Source organism: Temnothorax longispinosus, chromosome 9, assembly GCF_030848805.1.
Source record: "Temnothorax longispinosus isolate EJ_2023e chromosome 9, Tlon_JGU_v1, whole genome shotgun sequence".
NCBI classification, from domain to species: domain Eukaryota; kingdom Metazoa; phylum Arthropoda; class Insecta; order Hymenoptera; family Formicidae; genus Temnothorax; species Temnothorax longispinosus.
Genome location: NC_092366.1, coordinates 5,509,174 through 5,522,200, shown reverse-complemented (window position 1 = coordinate 5,522,200; position 13,027 = coordinate 5,509,174). Strand labels below are relative to the sequence as shown.

General features: G+C 40.6%; 2 protein-coding genes across 6 annotated transcripts; one reads left to right on the top strand and one right to left on the bottom strand.

The window, feature by feature from the left end:
• Positions 1 to 212: 212 nt before the first annotated feature.
• Rump (heterogeneous nuclear ribonucleoprotein rumpelstiltskin) lies at positions 213 to 6,624 on the bottom strand. 3 transcript variants are annotated; one of them, XM_071789025.1, is made up of 9 exons: positions 6,469 to 6,624; positions 5,690 to 6,062; positions 5,275 to 5,577; positions 4,940 to 5,186; positions 4,679 to 4,855; positions 4,156 to 4,601; positions 3,939 to 4,074; positions 3,632 to 3,717; positions 213 to 893 (listed from the first exon to the last, which is right to left on the bottom strand). In XM_071789025.1, exons 1-8 carry the CDS (start codon positions 6,483 to 6,485, stop codon positions 3,662 to 3,664), a joined length of 1,755 nt encoding a protein of 584 aa, XP_071645126.1. In that variant the 5' UTR covers positions 6,486 to 6,624; the 3' UTR covers positions 213 to 893; positions 3,632 to 3,661. The 3 variants fall into 3 exon arrangements, with proteins under 3 accessions (XP_071645126.1, XP_071645125.1, XP_071645127.1); XM_071789024.1 differs by lacking the exon at positions 213 to 893 and adding an exon at positions 2,226 to 3,566; XM_071789026.1 differs by lacking the exon at positions 213 to 893 and adding an exon at positions 2,226 to 3,531.
• Positions 6,625 to 7,445: 821 nt separating this feature from the next.
• Eef5 (eukaryotic translation elongation factor 5) lies at positions 7,446 to 11,745 on the top strand. 3 transcript variants are annotated; one of them, XM_071789031.1, is made up of 4 exons: positions 7,446 to 7,593; positions 8,543 to 8,835; positions 9,355 to 9,489; positions 10,192 to 11,745. In XM_071789031.1, the coding sequence occupies exons 2-4, from the start codon at positions 8,560 to 8,562 to the stop codon at positions 10,261 to 10,263; spliced, it is 483 nt and encodes a 160-aa protein (XP_071645132.1). In that variant the 5' UTR covers positions 7,446 to 7,593; positions 8,543 to 8,559; the 3' UTR covers positions 10,264 to 11,745. The 3 variants fall into 3 exon arrangements, with proteins under 3 accessions (XP_071645132.1, XP_071645133.1, XP_071645134.1); XM_071789032.1 differs by having other exon boundaries at positions 7,568 to 7,680; XM_071789033.1 differs by lacking the exon at positions 7,446 to 7,593 and adding an exon at positions 8,008 to 8,149.
• The last annotated feature ends 1,282 nt before the right edge of the window (positions 11,746 to 13,027 follow it).

Below are 13,027 nucleotides of genomic sequence, written 5' to 3'. Positions count from 1 at the left end.
TTGTTTCGCAATATTTTGCGTGATGTATAAAATTGTTACATATAAGACACTGGCACGCGTTCTTATATATAAATGAGCAAAATATGAAACATAAAGTTGTATGTAATGTTACGTGTCTCTTGTTTCAACACCAGTTACTTTAGATTTTGCTGATTATTGATATCTCAACGCGAACGATTGCGGTCGGAATTGATGATTCACTCGCACAAGAGTTGTGAAATTCTACGCCTTTATACCTTTATTTCAAATGTGATAATCCATGTACACATAGGCTATAGAGAAAGAGAAGAGACGCGTCGCGCTACATAATTACATATAAGTATATACAATACATATAAACGGGCGTGTGATGTTTAAGGTGCCTTTTTCTTTTTTGAGTGGTGTTGAACGGTGCACTCTTTGCGCGTTAAACGTGAACACGATTGTCGCAGTACTGTTTGTACCATTAAGACTAATTTACATGAATTACATACCCGTATTTACCGTATTACGCAATTTTATATACGTTTTACATGTTTCGTTCGAGCCGGTGATCCCGTTTACTGGCGTCATTTACGCGCGTCCGAAACTATTAACCGCACCATTGACATGTTACCGCCAGGACGTCGCGTTACGATTCTCTACAAAGATAGTAATTCTTACACTTGCCTCACGTATCGAAAGCTATTTTATAATGTACAGGTAAAACCAGGAGAGAAATACAGGTGTGATTGAAAGTACGATTTGACACGATTCGTCTCTTTATTTCGCGCAACTCACCATTTCACAAGACTCAACGTCGCTCGCGCGACAGCTTCCCTGGAATAAGAACCATTTGTAAAGTGACTGTTTGTCAATTGTTAAAACTTACCTGGCATCGTCACACTTTGGGACAGACGTTTCTCGATCGTGATCTGAAAATAATCAATAACATCCACATTGTATCTATGCCCCAGTGCAATAAAAAAGATATTCCTTATACGATAATCTATACATGTATTATCTCATTCTATCTCACGAGAAGGGAAAACGCTTCTCGTCCTCGCGTAACGAGAGATATTAAACAGGCACCGTCGCGCCGTACAATCAAATCGCACAAATGTAACACAAATGGCAAAAGAGTATAAACTTCTCGGCCCCTAAAATCGACGGAACTGTTAATGCGAAAAGACACGAGCACCGATTCTCCGAGGAATGATATAAATAACACTGACGATACAACTCTTGTGTCAGAGTCCTGACTAACGTTATGTCAATAACAAAAAAAAAAGGATACCACATCTCCTCGAACACGTGGAAATTTAATCATTGGCGTTGTGAACGAAAGGAGGATCGGTCGTTAAGAATGCGCTGACGTGCGCGCATTTTTTGTCGCCGATCGCAGGTGGAACGTCTCGACGAACACTTACCATAAAGATACATTAATTAAACTCGGGGGAAAAAAAACCCCCCGCAAAGTCCCGCATACGGATACAGATCGACGGCGATTGCACACAAAGCTACGTGAGTACTTCGGAATGGATGCAAAGTCATCGGCGCGCATGGAAGATCTCTCGCCGTCCTTCATTCACAGTTTTCTATTCACACAGGATCGACCACACCACGTTAAAGACGACGAGAATCAACCCCGTGTTTAACCATTCCTTTCTCGGGTCACCCTTCTATAAAGGATCCATCGATGCGTCTCAATTTCATCGACAGTAAACGTATATCGCTAAAAAAAACTATTGGAGATGAAGAATACAATTCGTGACAACACCACGTACAGATAGACCCGCGAGCGTCGCTTTTAAAAGTTCTCGCTATTAATGACAGACCACAAGCGTGTTCAGCGCTAATCGGGGGGGTGCCCAGATATCGTCAATCGCCTCTCTCTTCCCGGGACAGTCTTCGGAAAATCGGGGGAAGAAAATCATCTGAAAAAGTATCTCACCTGCGAGCGTGAACGAGCCACCTTCCTCCCAGATTGCGCAGATTATCGACGTCCCAATTGTGCGGAAGATAAATCGGAGGAGTGATCTGTATTTTTAAGACGTATCGATAAACGAATGGACTCGTACATTCTGTTTTAAATACAACGTGTTTGCAGGACAGTTACGATTAATTCGTACCGTTAAACGCGTTGCATTGCATGCTAAAAACTCACTTGACAAGATCCATCCGAACTGACGAGAAGTGACCGCTTAAAAAAAAAAGATAATAAAAAATTCACACAATAGCACAGAAATAAAACACAACGACCAGTATAGTTTTTTTTTTTTTATAGTCAAAACGGATTTGGATTTTATTCAATTACTGTTATGAGAGTGGTGGTTATACAAGATTGTTACAATGCACAAAATGTTCCTCGAGATCTACATGGCGAGAGGAGAATTATGTTTACCAAAAAATAATGTCGTCAAATGAAAATTCGTCCATTGTATCCGGAATCAATCCAAGTCCTGTCCGCGTACGTTTCCGCGGGGAACAGACGAGATCAAGATAAAAACGCGATATATTCGGCCACGATTTACTTTTTGGTAAACATACTACGGTGCATAAAAACGCAGAATTTAGCCGAATCTAGATCGTCCGATGTACGTTCGCCGAAATCTCGAAGCGAGCTTGAGTGAACTGAGAGGGGAGCTTCCTAAACAAAATATTGCGACTACAAGCAAATTTCTCGTATGCTTCATTTAGGTCGTTAAAATCATTCTTACAAAGATGCAAACACAATTTTGTACGTAGTACGACGAAAAACAAAATAAAAATAATAAATGATGTGATCATCCGCAGAAATCGTGGCGACGAAGCGCTGTCCCCTGTCAAACACGTGCTTTTTTTTCTTTACGCATGAGAAAGTGCGAACAATGCAACGAGAATCCAACACATAATATTGTCCACGATCTGCATAAAATAAGATTTTAAACGAGCGTACCTCGATAAGACGCAAGCCGGAAATCTCTAATTCGAGCGAATAGCAATTTTACAACGTTAAGTTTTTTTTTTTTTTCATGAGCGAAAGATTAATCTCTATCCCTTGGTTGGACCCAGCTGCGAATGAGCAGAGCTTCACGTTATGATCGGAATGATGGAGAACCGATCGATCTCTCGTCATGATAACTAAGAAGTAAAGACTTACAGACTACAGAATCGCTAATTACTGTAAATAACCTGTAAATAGTGAATAACCTACACACTGTAAAAGAAACCTTACTGACTTATAGTAAGATCATCATGAAACCTAAGCCTAAACAACTAAACTGTAGTCACGATCGCTAGAAAAAAAAAAGGACTGAATTTTAAGAAGTGAACACGTAGTAGACTTCCACTGTAAAAAGGAACGATAATTTGGCGGTAAACAATACAGAATTGAAAAAGTTGAGAGGGGATAAAGAGAAAGAGAGAGGGCGTGGAGTGATCGTCAGTAGCCGACATGACCGTTTCAACGTTGAGTAGCCATTATACAAACACGACTTGCTGATCTTCCAAAGACAGACACTTCTCACTCCCTGTCCTAAGTTCTGCCAGACAACTAGGATGAATTTTTCGAGTACCATCAGGAGTGGAATCCTGCAGACGACACATAAACACCCAGCTTCCTCACGCTGCGTCAATAAGTTATGGTTAAAGCGTCGAGTTGCGGCGATATAATCTTTTCTATTAACGTTACCTTGAATCCCACGGGGCTACTCTTTGACTCTTAGTACAGACGCACGTCAATTGTTCTTCCATCGATGCGTGATCGATTCATCATGGCTAATTGCTATCATTAAGGAAAATCCGTTCGTACAAATTTTTTTCTATTATGCGTAGAGCACAATAAAATTAGCATATAAACGATATTATAATTGACCATCTTTTTTCTTTTTTTTTACCATGTAGTTAATAAAAATTCAAAGAAATAAAAAAAGAAAAGAAATGGCCGGATTCTCAATCTTAAATTTTGTCTAATGTCTGTCTCGTTTTGAAAAGGATACTCACAGCACGCTCGGCATCCCATTCAGATGCGAACCGTACCATACCCATATCGGCACCTCTCATTTCTGCGAATTTTACCTCTCCGGCATCCTGGAACTTATCACGCAGCATCTGCCACGTAGTATTTGGAGGTAGCTGTAACAAGAATTGTACTTACGTATTAAGCCATTTAAAAAAAAATGGAAAAAATATAATGATAGAAGCGGAAGTACATACGTTGCCTATAAGTATAGTATCTGACATTTGTCTTGAACCATTGGAGTTCTGTCGGTTGCCGCCACCGCTTTGGCCTTGATTTCCAGAGAACCCACCGCCGCCGCCACCAGAAACACGATCGCCGTCTCCTCTACTAAAACCTCCGTCAAAATCTCTACCGCCACCGAAACTGGAACCGCCGAAAGCGTTGTTACCACCAAATCCTATATCGTTGTCCAATTTGGATAACCCGCGGGGCGTGAATGTATTGTTCCCTTGTCCACCGGCCAAAGAAGCCTGCAGACCGCTCAAGCTACCAACACCACCGCCAAAGTTGTTCAAGTTTGATGCCAACTCATTCGTCAATGAAGAATTCAGTAGCGAACTAGTAGTGAGATTGGCACCTAAACCGGCACCGGCTAAGCTAGCTTGAAGTGCTGCTGCATTTGTGTTTGATAATGCCGATGCTGCGAACAGATAAGATCTCTCATTTATTTAATAATTCTAATTTATTTACGAAAACAAGCGCATGTAACTCCTTTACCTAATTGCGCGGGTACAACGTTATTTAAACCGGCGCCAAAAGCGCCCGCTGCTAAGACAGGCGCCGAGATCGGATTCACTACTGGCGGATTGTTCGCCTGTACATTGGGAATATTTCTAGCAACGTCCAACAGTCTGTTACCTCCAGCTCCGAGTCCCATGCCAATTCCCTTTAAACCTGATTTACAAAGAAAATTTATTTACAGAAGCGGTAAGCACATCGCCCGATCGCATTATCGCGAACTGATAAATATGTAAATACCTTCCGGCAATTTAGGCGGCATGTCAGGTTCATTAGCTCTATCGAGTCTGACGGTCATGCGTCTGTCATACAGCTGTTGATTGTGGAGCATCGAGATGGCCTGTACCGATTCTACCGGATGATCGTACTCCACGACACCGAAACCTCTTGATTTACCATCCTTATCTTTCCCCAATTCGACGTGCAACACTTTCCCGGCCAACTTGAAAACTTCAAGTAGCTTCTTCTCGTCAACTTTATAATCCAGCTGAGAAAAACAAGACACACGTATATTTTCTCGATGCGACAAGTACGTAAGTACATGCTCTTTAAAATATTACTTGCGTCATACTAACGTTTGCGACAAAGACCCTTGTGACCAGAGGACCATTGATACCCAAAGACTCTAAGAATTGCGTGCTAAGACCGTAGGTGTTTCCAAATTTATTGTCACCTCCGCTGCCACTGCCGCCACCGCCGCCACCGCCGCCGCCGCCTCCACCACCACCGCCACCGACTCCTGTGCCGGTAGGCGCGGACATGTTTTGCCTTCCGCCACCCTGCGGCCTTGGAGGATCTCTGAACCTGTCGTCCCGATTTCTATCATTGTTACGACCTGTCGTTAAACGGCCGTACTTGTCACGTTCTACGTCAAAATCCTGCAAGACAGACGCTCAAAGTTACAATACAAACAACAATTAATCTTTCGATAAATTGAATTAAGTTCTGTTAAATTATTTGAAATCGCGCTGCGAGGATTTTCGAACTCACTTCTTTGACAACGAGCTTCCGCCCTTTAATGTCGTATCGGTGCATCTTCTCCACCGCTATCTTCACCGAATCCGAATCTTCGAACTCCACTATCCCGCATCCCCGCGGCTTGTCATTCTCATCCGTGAAGAGCTCCACGTGCGCCACCTTGCCGACCTCGGTCCTGAACAGATCTTTGAGATCTTGCCAACGAAAATCATAAGGAATGTTTGACACGTAAATCCGTCGGTCGGACGCCTTCCTGCCGACGCGGTCGTTTCTCTCTCTGCTGCGGTCGCGGCTGGCCGAGTTTATGCGATTTGGCCTGTCTGACCTACGATTACGATCTCGCTCTCTACTCCTGTCTCTGTCATCATTGTTCTGCACCTGATTGCTGCAATCACACACACGAAGTAATACAATATACGATATACACGGAGCTGTAATATTATCATACATCAAACGTAAACATCGTACGCGCCAAGGGAGAAGGTAAATCTGTACAAATATATACAAGAAAAAAAGTGCTTAATGAAAGGTTAAGACCAAGGCAGAAATATACGGGAAATTTACAGCGATACGCGCCCGCACGATTGCAACGCTGAAAAGTACCGAATGATAGATCCACCGAGTCGTATCCTTTCACCATTACAATCGTCGCGAAACACATCGTCGCGCGACACATCGTCTCGCATCGCGTTTAGATGCCGCGATGACTCCGCGATAGTTAAACCGACAGTTTGCGGCGAGTCCCGTCACGCGATTGATCGGCGAAAACGCGCGAGAGACTTCGTACTTACTCGTCCGTTTTCATCATCGTCGGAAGCCGGTGCGAAGTCGTAAAATTCCGAATGCGCAATCCTACAAACTAGCCGTTAAAAGATACATCGAGCGTACCACCGAGCGTCGTACAAAATGGCCGTCGCCGGAAGTGCTGCGAGCGATTACCGGAACTTACCGCGCTCATCGACGTCGCGGAATGTGCGTTCTAGCGAAAGAAAATCGGCGAAATAATTTCGCACTGAAAGCGCGATTTCCGAATTTCTAAAAGCGTAATTTGTATTGTTACAATTACAAAATACGCATTGTTGCATAAAATATGCGCTTGTGGCAAAAAAAAAGCACAAAACCTTTCTCGATGAGTTTTGGAACGCGCTAATGTTGGAAAAAAAAAAGAAGAAATGTAAACGAGTCAATTGTTCAGGGACCTGCGCAATGAGCGGTAATAATTAAGTTATCAAACAATACCCGTGCCGTTTCATTATTACGCGGATAGAATTATTATTTTTTTGTTTAACGCATAAAAAAGTCAAGGACAACGAATTATATAATAATTAGGAATTTCGCTCGAAGTAATTATGTCGACTTATATATCTATCAATGCAGATTAAATTTTAATCTTGATTTAACTTTATTCTTATCTTTCTCTAATTCTTACAACTATAGAGAAATATTTAAAAAGGATCAAGATTAAAGTTAGTTAATCTACGTTGATAGAAATTGACATTAGGTGATTAATTAAACTAGCAAAATTGCCTAAGCAACGTACGTTTTTAATTAAATTACACTGTCTCCGACCTATAATCCTTTTTCCCATAATTTTAACAATTTAAAAATTATAGTAAAAATAAAAAAAATATAATAATTAAAAAGAACAAAATTGATAATTTGGCCGAAGTCGCCTTAACGTCTGTACATACACACGTGCACACGAAAGTCGTGCGAATCGCGCCAATGAAAACGCGAGGCGTCGGCGCGTCGCGCCACGAGGTGGCGCCCACAATGGCGCGGCGGCCGCCGCGCCGCCGAGAGCGGCGCGAGAGAGAGCGGAGATCCGTGCAGTCGATGTTGTGAACCCCTATTACGATCCCGTGGCGCGCCGGCGCAGCACGACCTTCTGGTTAGAGTATCCATTTTGATCACATGTGAGTATCCCGAGCTGCTTCTCGCTTTCGGCGTCGACTAATGGTGCTAATTGCCCGAACGAGCGGCGGAACGTTGAGAATACGCTGGTAAATGTCGGGCCGGCTTGAATCCGCGCGGCGGCGACGCGACGCGCCGCGACGGTAACGCGGTTCGCGCTGGCAATGCGGCCCCCGCTCGTGTGCTCTCGCCTATACCGTTCGGCTGTGTAGTCTTCCTACCGCTTGAAATACGCCGTGCGCGATAACCCGGCGCGGTGCTCCGGTAAGCGTCGCGATCGCCGCCGGCGAAAGTGCCCCGCGCGGAACGATCCTACGCCGACGGCGGGCTCGCGATCTTCCGGCTCCGCTGGGTCCGCGCGAGAGATCTTTGGTTAGTCGCGCCTCCCCGTCCGCCTCCGACACCTCTCGCACTGTGCGCGAACTCCCTGCGACGACGCGCCACGTGGTCACCCTGTTCGCCCGGGTGTAACCACGTTGCCGATATAGCCCCCCGAGTTCTGGTGACTCATTTACCGCGCGTTGCCGATAGAGACTCGACCCCGAGAGCGACGTTAGTGTATGTAGACTGTAGAATATGTGGATGTTCCGTAAAGGCGAGAATGTGTCGAATCGGCGTAATTTCTCCGGTCGCTTTTTTTTCCTGCCTTTAAGAATGACGGCGATATTTCGTTTCTGACGTTTATCGGCTAGGCGGCTAGGCTAGTACGGTTTCAAAATGGTTTCGTTTAAAGTAGCCTCGTCAGTGTGTTGTTAAGCTCTCAATGGGGGTATTAATGGGCAAAAAAGTCCGGTAAAATCGTTGTCTCCGTAACCGTTAGTGCCAGTTTTAGACCGTTGCTCTTCGGAAGAGATGGATCTGTCAGATAATTAACTCCTAACCGTGGATTTAACCTCATTATTTTAACCCGTCAGACTGTTAATTTCAAATTTATACTTGTGCTTCACGCAGATATCCATCAAACAACAATGGCAGATATCGAGGATACTCACTTTGAGACTGGAGATTCCGGCGCCTCCGTGACATACCCTATGCAGTGTTCGGCACTGCGCAAAAATGGCTTCGTCATGTTGAAATCGCGTCCCTGCAAGATTGTAGAAATGTCGACTTCTAAGACCGGCAAGCACGGTCACGCCAAGGTTCACTTAGTAGGTATCGACATATTCACCTCCAAGAAATATGAGGATATCTGCCCCTCCACACACAATATGGATGTGCCGTTCGTCAAGCGGGAAGATTACCAGGTAGACGCCTCTTCTCTCACGTTTCTTGCACGTTAGCAAACTAAACGTAGCGTACGTGAACTTTTCCTTCCATATTTTTAATCTGTTTGTTCTTTAGATTATTAATAGAATATTTCTGTTTCTTTATATTTTACATTTGTAAATGTACTTTATTATTATTTATGTTTTGTAATCTTAACTATTAAGTGAGCAACTTTGCATAAGTGCGAAGGGACTTTTTGATGCTTCGTGTACTCTCTCTTATGAAATTTGAACTGAAAACATTGTTTTTTTTTTACACATTTTTAAAGGGCCTTCTCTGACCCTTCTTTTCCTTTGATAGAAAGGCTCAGAAGTTCTTTATTTATTTAAAAAATAGAATACTATAAAAAATTACACATTTAAGGGTTAACAATTTAAATTTCTTTGTTAATATTGCAAGGAAGGGATGATCAAAGTCTATTCTAAAAATTTCAGTCTTCTGCGATGCATAGACTAATACGTTTTTGCAAAATATGAAACGTAATTGTTTTGCGACAGCTTACAGATATATCTGACGACGGCTATCTCTGTCTGATGGCTGATAATGGAGAACTGCGCGAAGATCTCAAGATACCTGATGGTGATTTGGGAACACAGCTGCGTGCTGATTACGAATCTGGAAAAGAGTTACTTGTAAGTATGCCTTTATATGCTCTATGTACATTGAATTATGCATGTTGCATCATATATTCAAATTGCAAATATTATTTGGAATGCAATTGTGAATATCGTCAAACTATACATATATAAGAGACATGTGTGGTCAATTCGTCTTGCGTCAAATTTATAATTTTATTATTTGCAAGATGTGCATTCTTGAAAAATTATCGAGAAACGTATCAAATAAAATTAAAACTCATGTCATTAATTTAATATGATTATTGACATGTCTCTGCTTCCAACGTATAATTTATGATAATGAAAATATGAAAGTTTCGGATTTATGTAATTTTCCCACTATAACAAGTACTCTGACAGTGATTTATTAACTTGTATTGTTTTATTATAATTTTCAAAAACTTTGAAGGTACAGTAGCATTCCCATCATTTGTTTTACTGCTGATTTCTTATAGTTTTAGAAATTATTCCGAAAGTTAAAACTAATGCGCTGCTTTGTCCATGGCATTATCAGATTTCAAAATATTTTCCTTATTTTAATCTTTTATTTTTCATTCTATCGTGCACAAAGATTATTATTATATTTAAAAAATTAATATTTATTTTCAATATTCCCCTTTTTTTGATTGATGCTGTCGCTTTAAAGAAAAATTATCTCCAAGAATTTCATGCTAAGCTAATGTATACTATATAAATATATGTTATATATTTTTTTAGTGCACTGTACTCAAGGCATGCGGTGAGGAGGTAGTAATCGCCGTCAAAAATAACACCTCCCTCGACAAATAATTGTGTTCAGCCCGACGATTACGACGACAGAAGCCCAACACACATTCGAGCAAAAACCACCCGCTTAGCCAATCAATCAACACCTTTACTATTGGTCAAACAGGATAAACAATAATATAACCAAAAAAATCTAGAGGAAGATGATGAAGAGAGTGGAAGAGCGAAAGAGCAAGAGAGAGAAAGAGTGTCTGAGAGAGAGAAAGAGAATAGAAAACGAAGGGAGAAAGGGGGAGAAAGCAAAACGGGCTAGCAGTTCCAACAGTAACAACAGCAACGCGCCAATGCGAGAAACGACTTTTATCGAAATATCTGCTTTACTCAATTATTTTAATCAATATTTAAATAAATCCGGGAAAGCGAAAACTGGGTATACGTACAGTTATATACATTATACATGTACACATACAGATAAACAGGTACACACAGATACACCTATACCTAGATACACGTATACCTAGCCAGTTACACGCGTTGTTTGTTATATATGAAAGTGGCGACAACTTTTCAGCAGAAAGTTGATTGGGAAATAAAAACTGAGAGAGCCTTGAGAAACATCCTGGACCTTTTTTTTTTAAAGAATAGAGAAAGAAATTATTTACAACAGCTTTGTAACTTATTACACTTATGTGTGAGTGAGAGAGAGAGAGAGAAAACAAGAGAATACATGAGAGAATGTGAGAAAAAAAGAGAAAACATTGTTGAAGACCAATATGAAGAGGTCGTGGGAAAAGGACCCTGAAGTCCTTGAGCGCGCGCGCGCGGAACAATTTTTCATGGGATGCTAGCGATGCCCGACACGAAGCAGCTCACTTCAAGCATCTTTCCTGTAATGATCGATAAGACTGGAGTTTTCGCTATAATGGAATTTTTACAGAATGCTAAAGGTTTCTTTCTTTTTTTATGGAAAGAACTCGAGTTCTCGAGATTTTTAGGTCTAATATAACTTGAATTTAATAAAAATTAAAGTTTATGCGATCTGAGCATGTAAAAGAGTTAGGGCATTTGAAAGTTCTTCAAAGAATTAAAAGTTTGCAAGTTTAAAACTATTCAAATCAGGAAGATGAGATCTAAAGTGCTTGATATCCACGTATTTGACAGAATTCGTGAATTTCGATAATAAAATTCTAAATTCATGAATTCAACATCTGTGAATTTGGATGTCGTTAAATCTTTAGATATGCAATATCTTGATATTGATATTATCTTGATATGAGACGTGAAATATGTAAGGATTTGAGAAAAATAATAAACGCTCAAAATTATGATATGGAAGAGCCAGGATAGACGATTTAGACCTTTAAATCCAGGAACGTCGAGATCTTGAGGATCACACAAAATATTTCGCGCGCTTTGAAATGGCTGGTGCGGCGCGATACAAATATCGCGTCATGTTCGGAGACTGTAATTGGCTTATGAATGCTCAGACTTTATTACATTTTGTTGTAATATCTCGTTTTAATAAACATTTTTCAGAACAGGTTACACACACCGCCTTCAATCAATAAGATAACTTTCAATTAGACTGTGTAACGTTAGAACAGAGATTATAATTAGATAAAGTGAGAGGAGGGCCGCGAGGCCCCATGTGGAAGATCCTTGTGTGAACTTGCAAAGTGTGCGTGAAGAACTTTTTTCCTTACCATCCTTTCCATCTCGTGACATCGTTTGTATAAAAGAAAAAAAAATTGTTCCGAAAGTGCAGTCTGAATGATTAGGAATAATTATAAGCAGATAATTAACTACAAGAGTGTAATCACAGTTATCATTGGAAGGTATACGTTTTTTCTCCCTCATGGAACTCTGTGACTTTGAATTTGCTCGATTTGGTGTCCTCGCGATAATTCGCATCCTATTTTTTTCTGGAAAAAGAATTATCTCCAACACGACACAGCGTTCTAGAGATCTCTTTAAGTTTTTATTTCTTTTTTTTTTTCTATATTTAAAACATTCAGATTGCTTATAACTTGCTGCGAGAAACTTGGCATCACCGAAACCTCGTTAGGATCGTCGTTTTAAATATGCTCCTAGCGATTAAAATGTCCTTCAACACTTAACAAAGTTCCTTTACGTAACAAATAAATACGAAGACCCCAAATCGCCAAATATATGTATATGTAAATTCCGATATATCTAACAATTATTATCCTTACATCCCTCCTAAAAGCTATATATATCTTATAAGAGTTTGTTTTTTAAATCCTTTATTCAATAAAAGGGTAACCGCGAAACAACGCGCCTTCCTTGATGACTTTGATTTTTTGCGACGATATTAAAATCGAAAAACATGTCTATTATAATCGAAATAAACAAAATAACGTCTAATTAATTAATACTGTAATCTATGTGTGCTATGTTGGACCAGGCTCATAATTCTTTCGATTGTTAATTATAACCGAAAGAGAGAGACGGTATCAATATACATATGAAAAAAAAAATTATAGTATAGAAATGCTGGAAGAAAATATTCACAGGAGTGACATGGTGATGTCTTTTTTAGTCCTTTCTTAGACTGACTCGCCCGCACACTGCCATCATTCGGAATTTGCAAAACAAAAAATTATCAAATTACGTTATTAAGTTAATTCATATAATAGTATAATTATGGAAGAAATAAGTTTATGGGTAATAATATCGGTGGTGTAATTCAAGTGTAAAAAAAAAGGCACTAACATAAAAGCTGCTTTTCTTTTCGTTTATGTACTTACGAATTCTACGCGGTATTTTTTTTGCGTCTCCATTACAAGAAATAATCTAATGCGCTCAT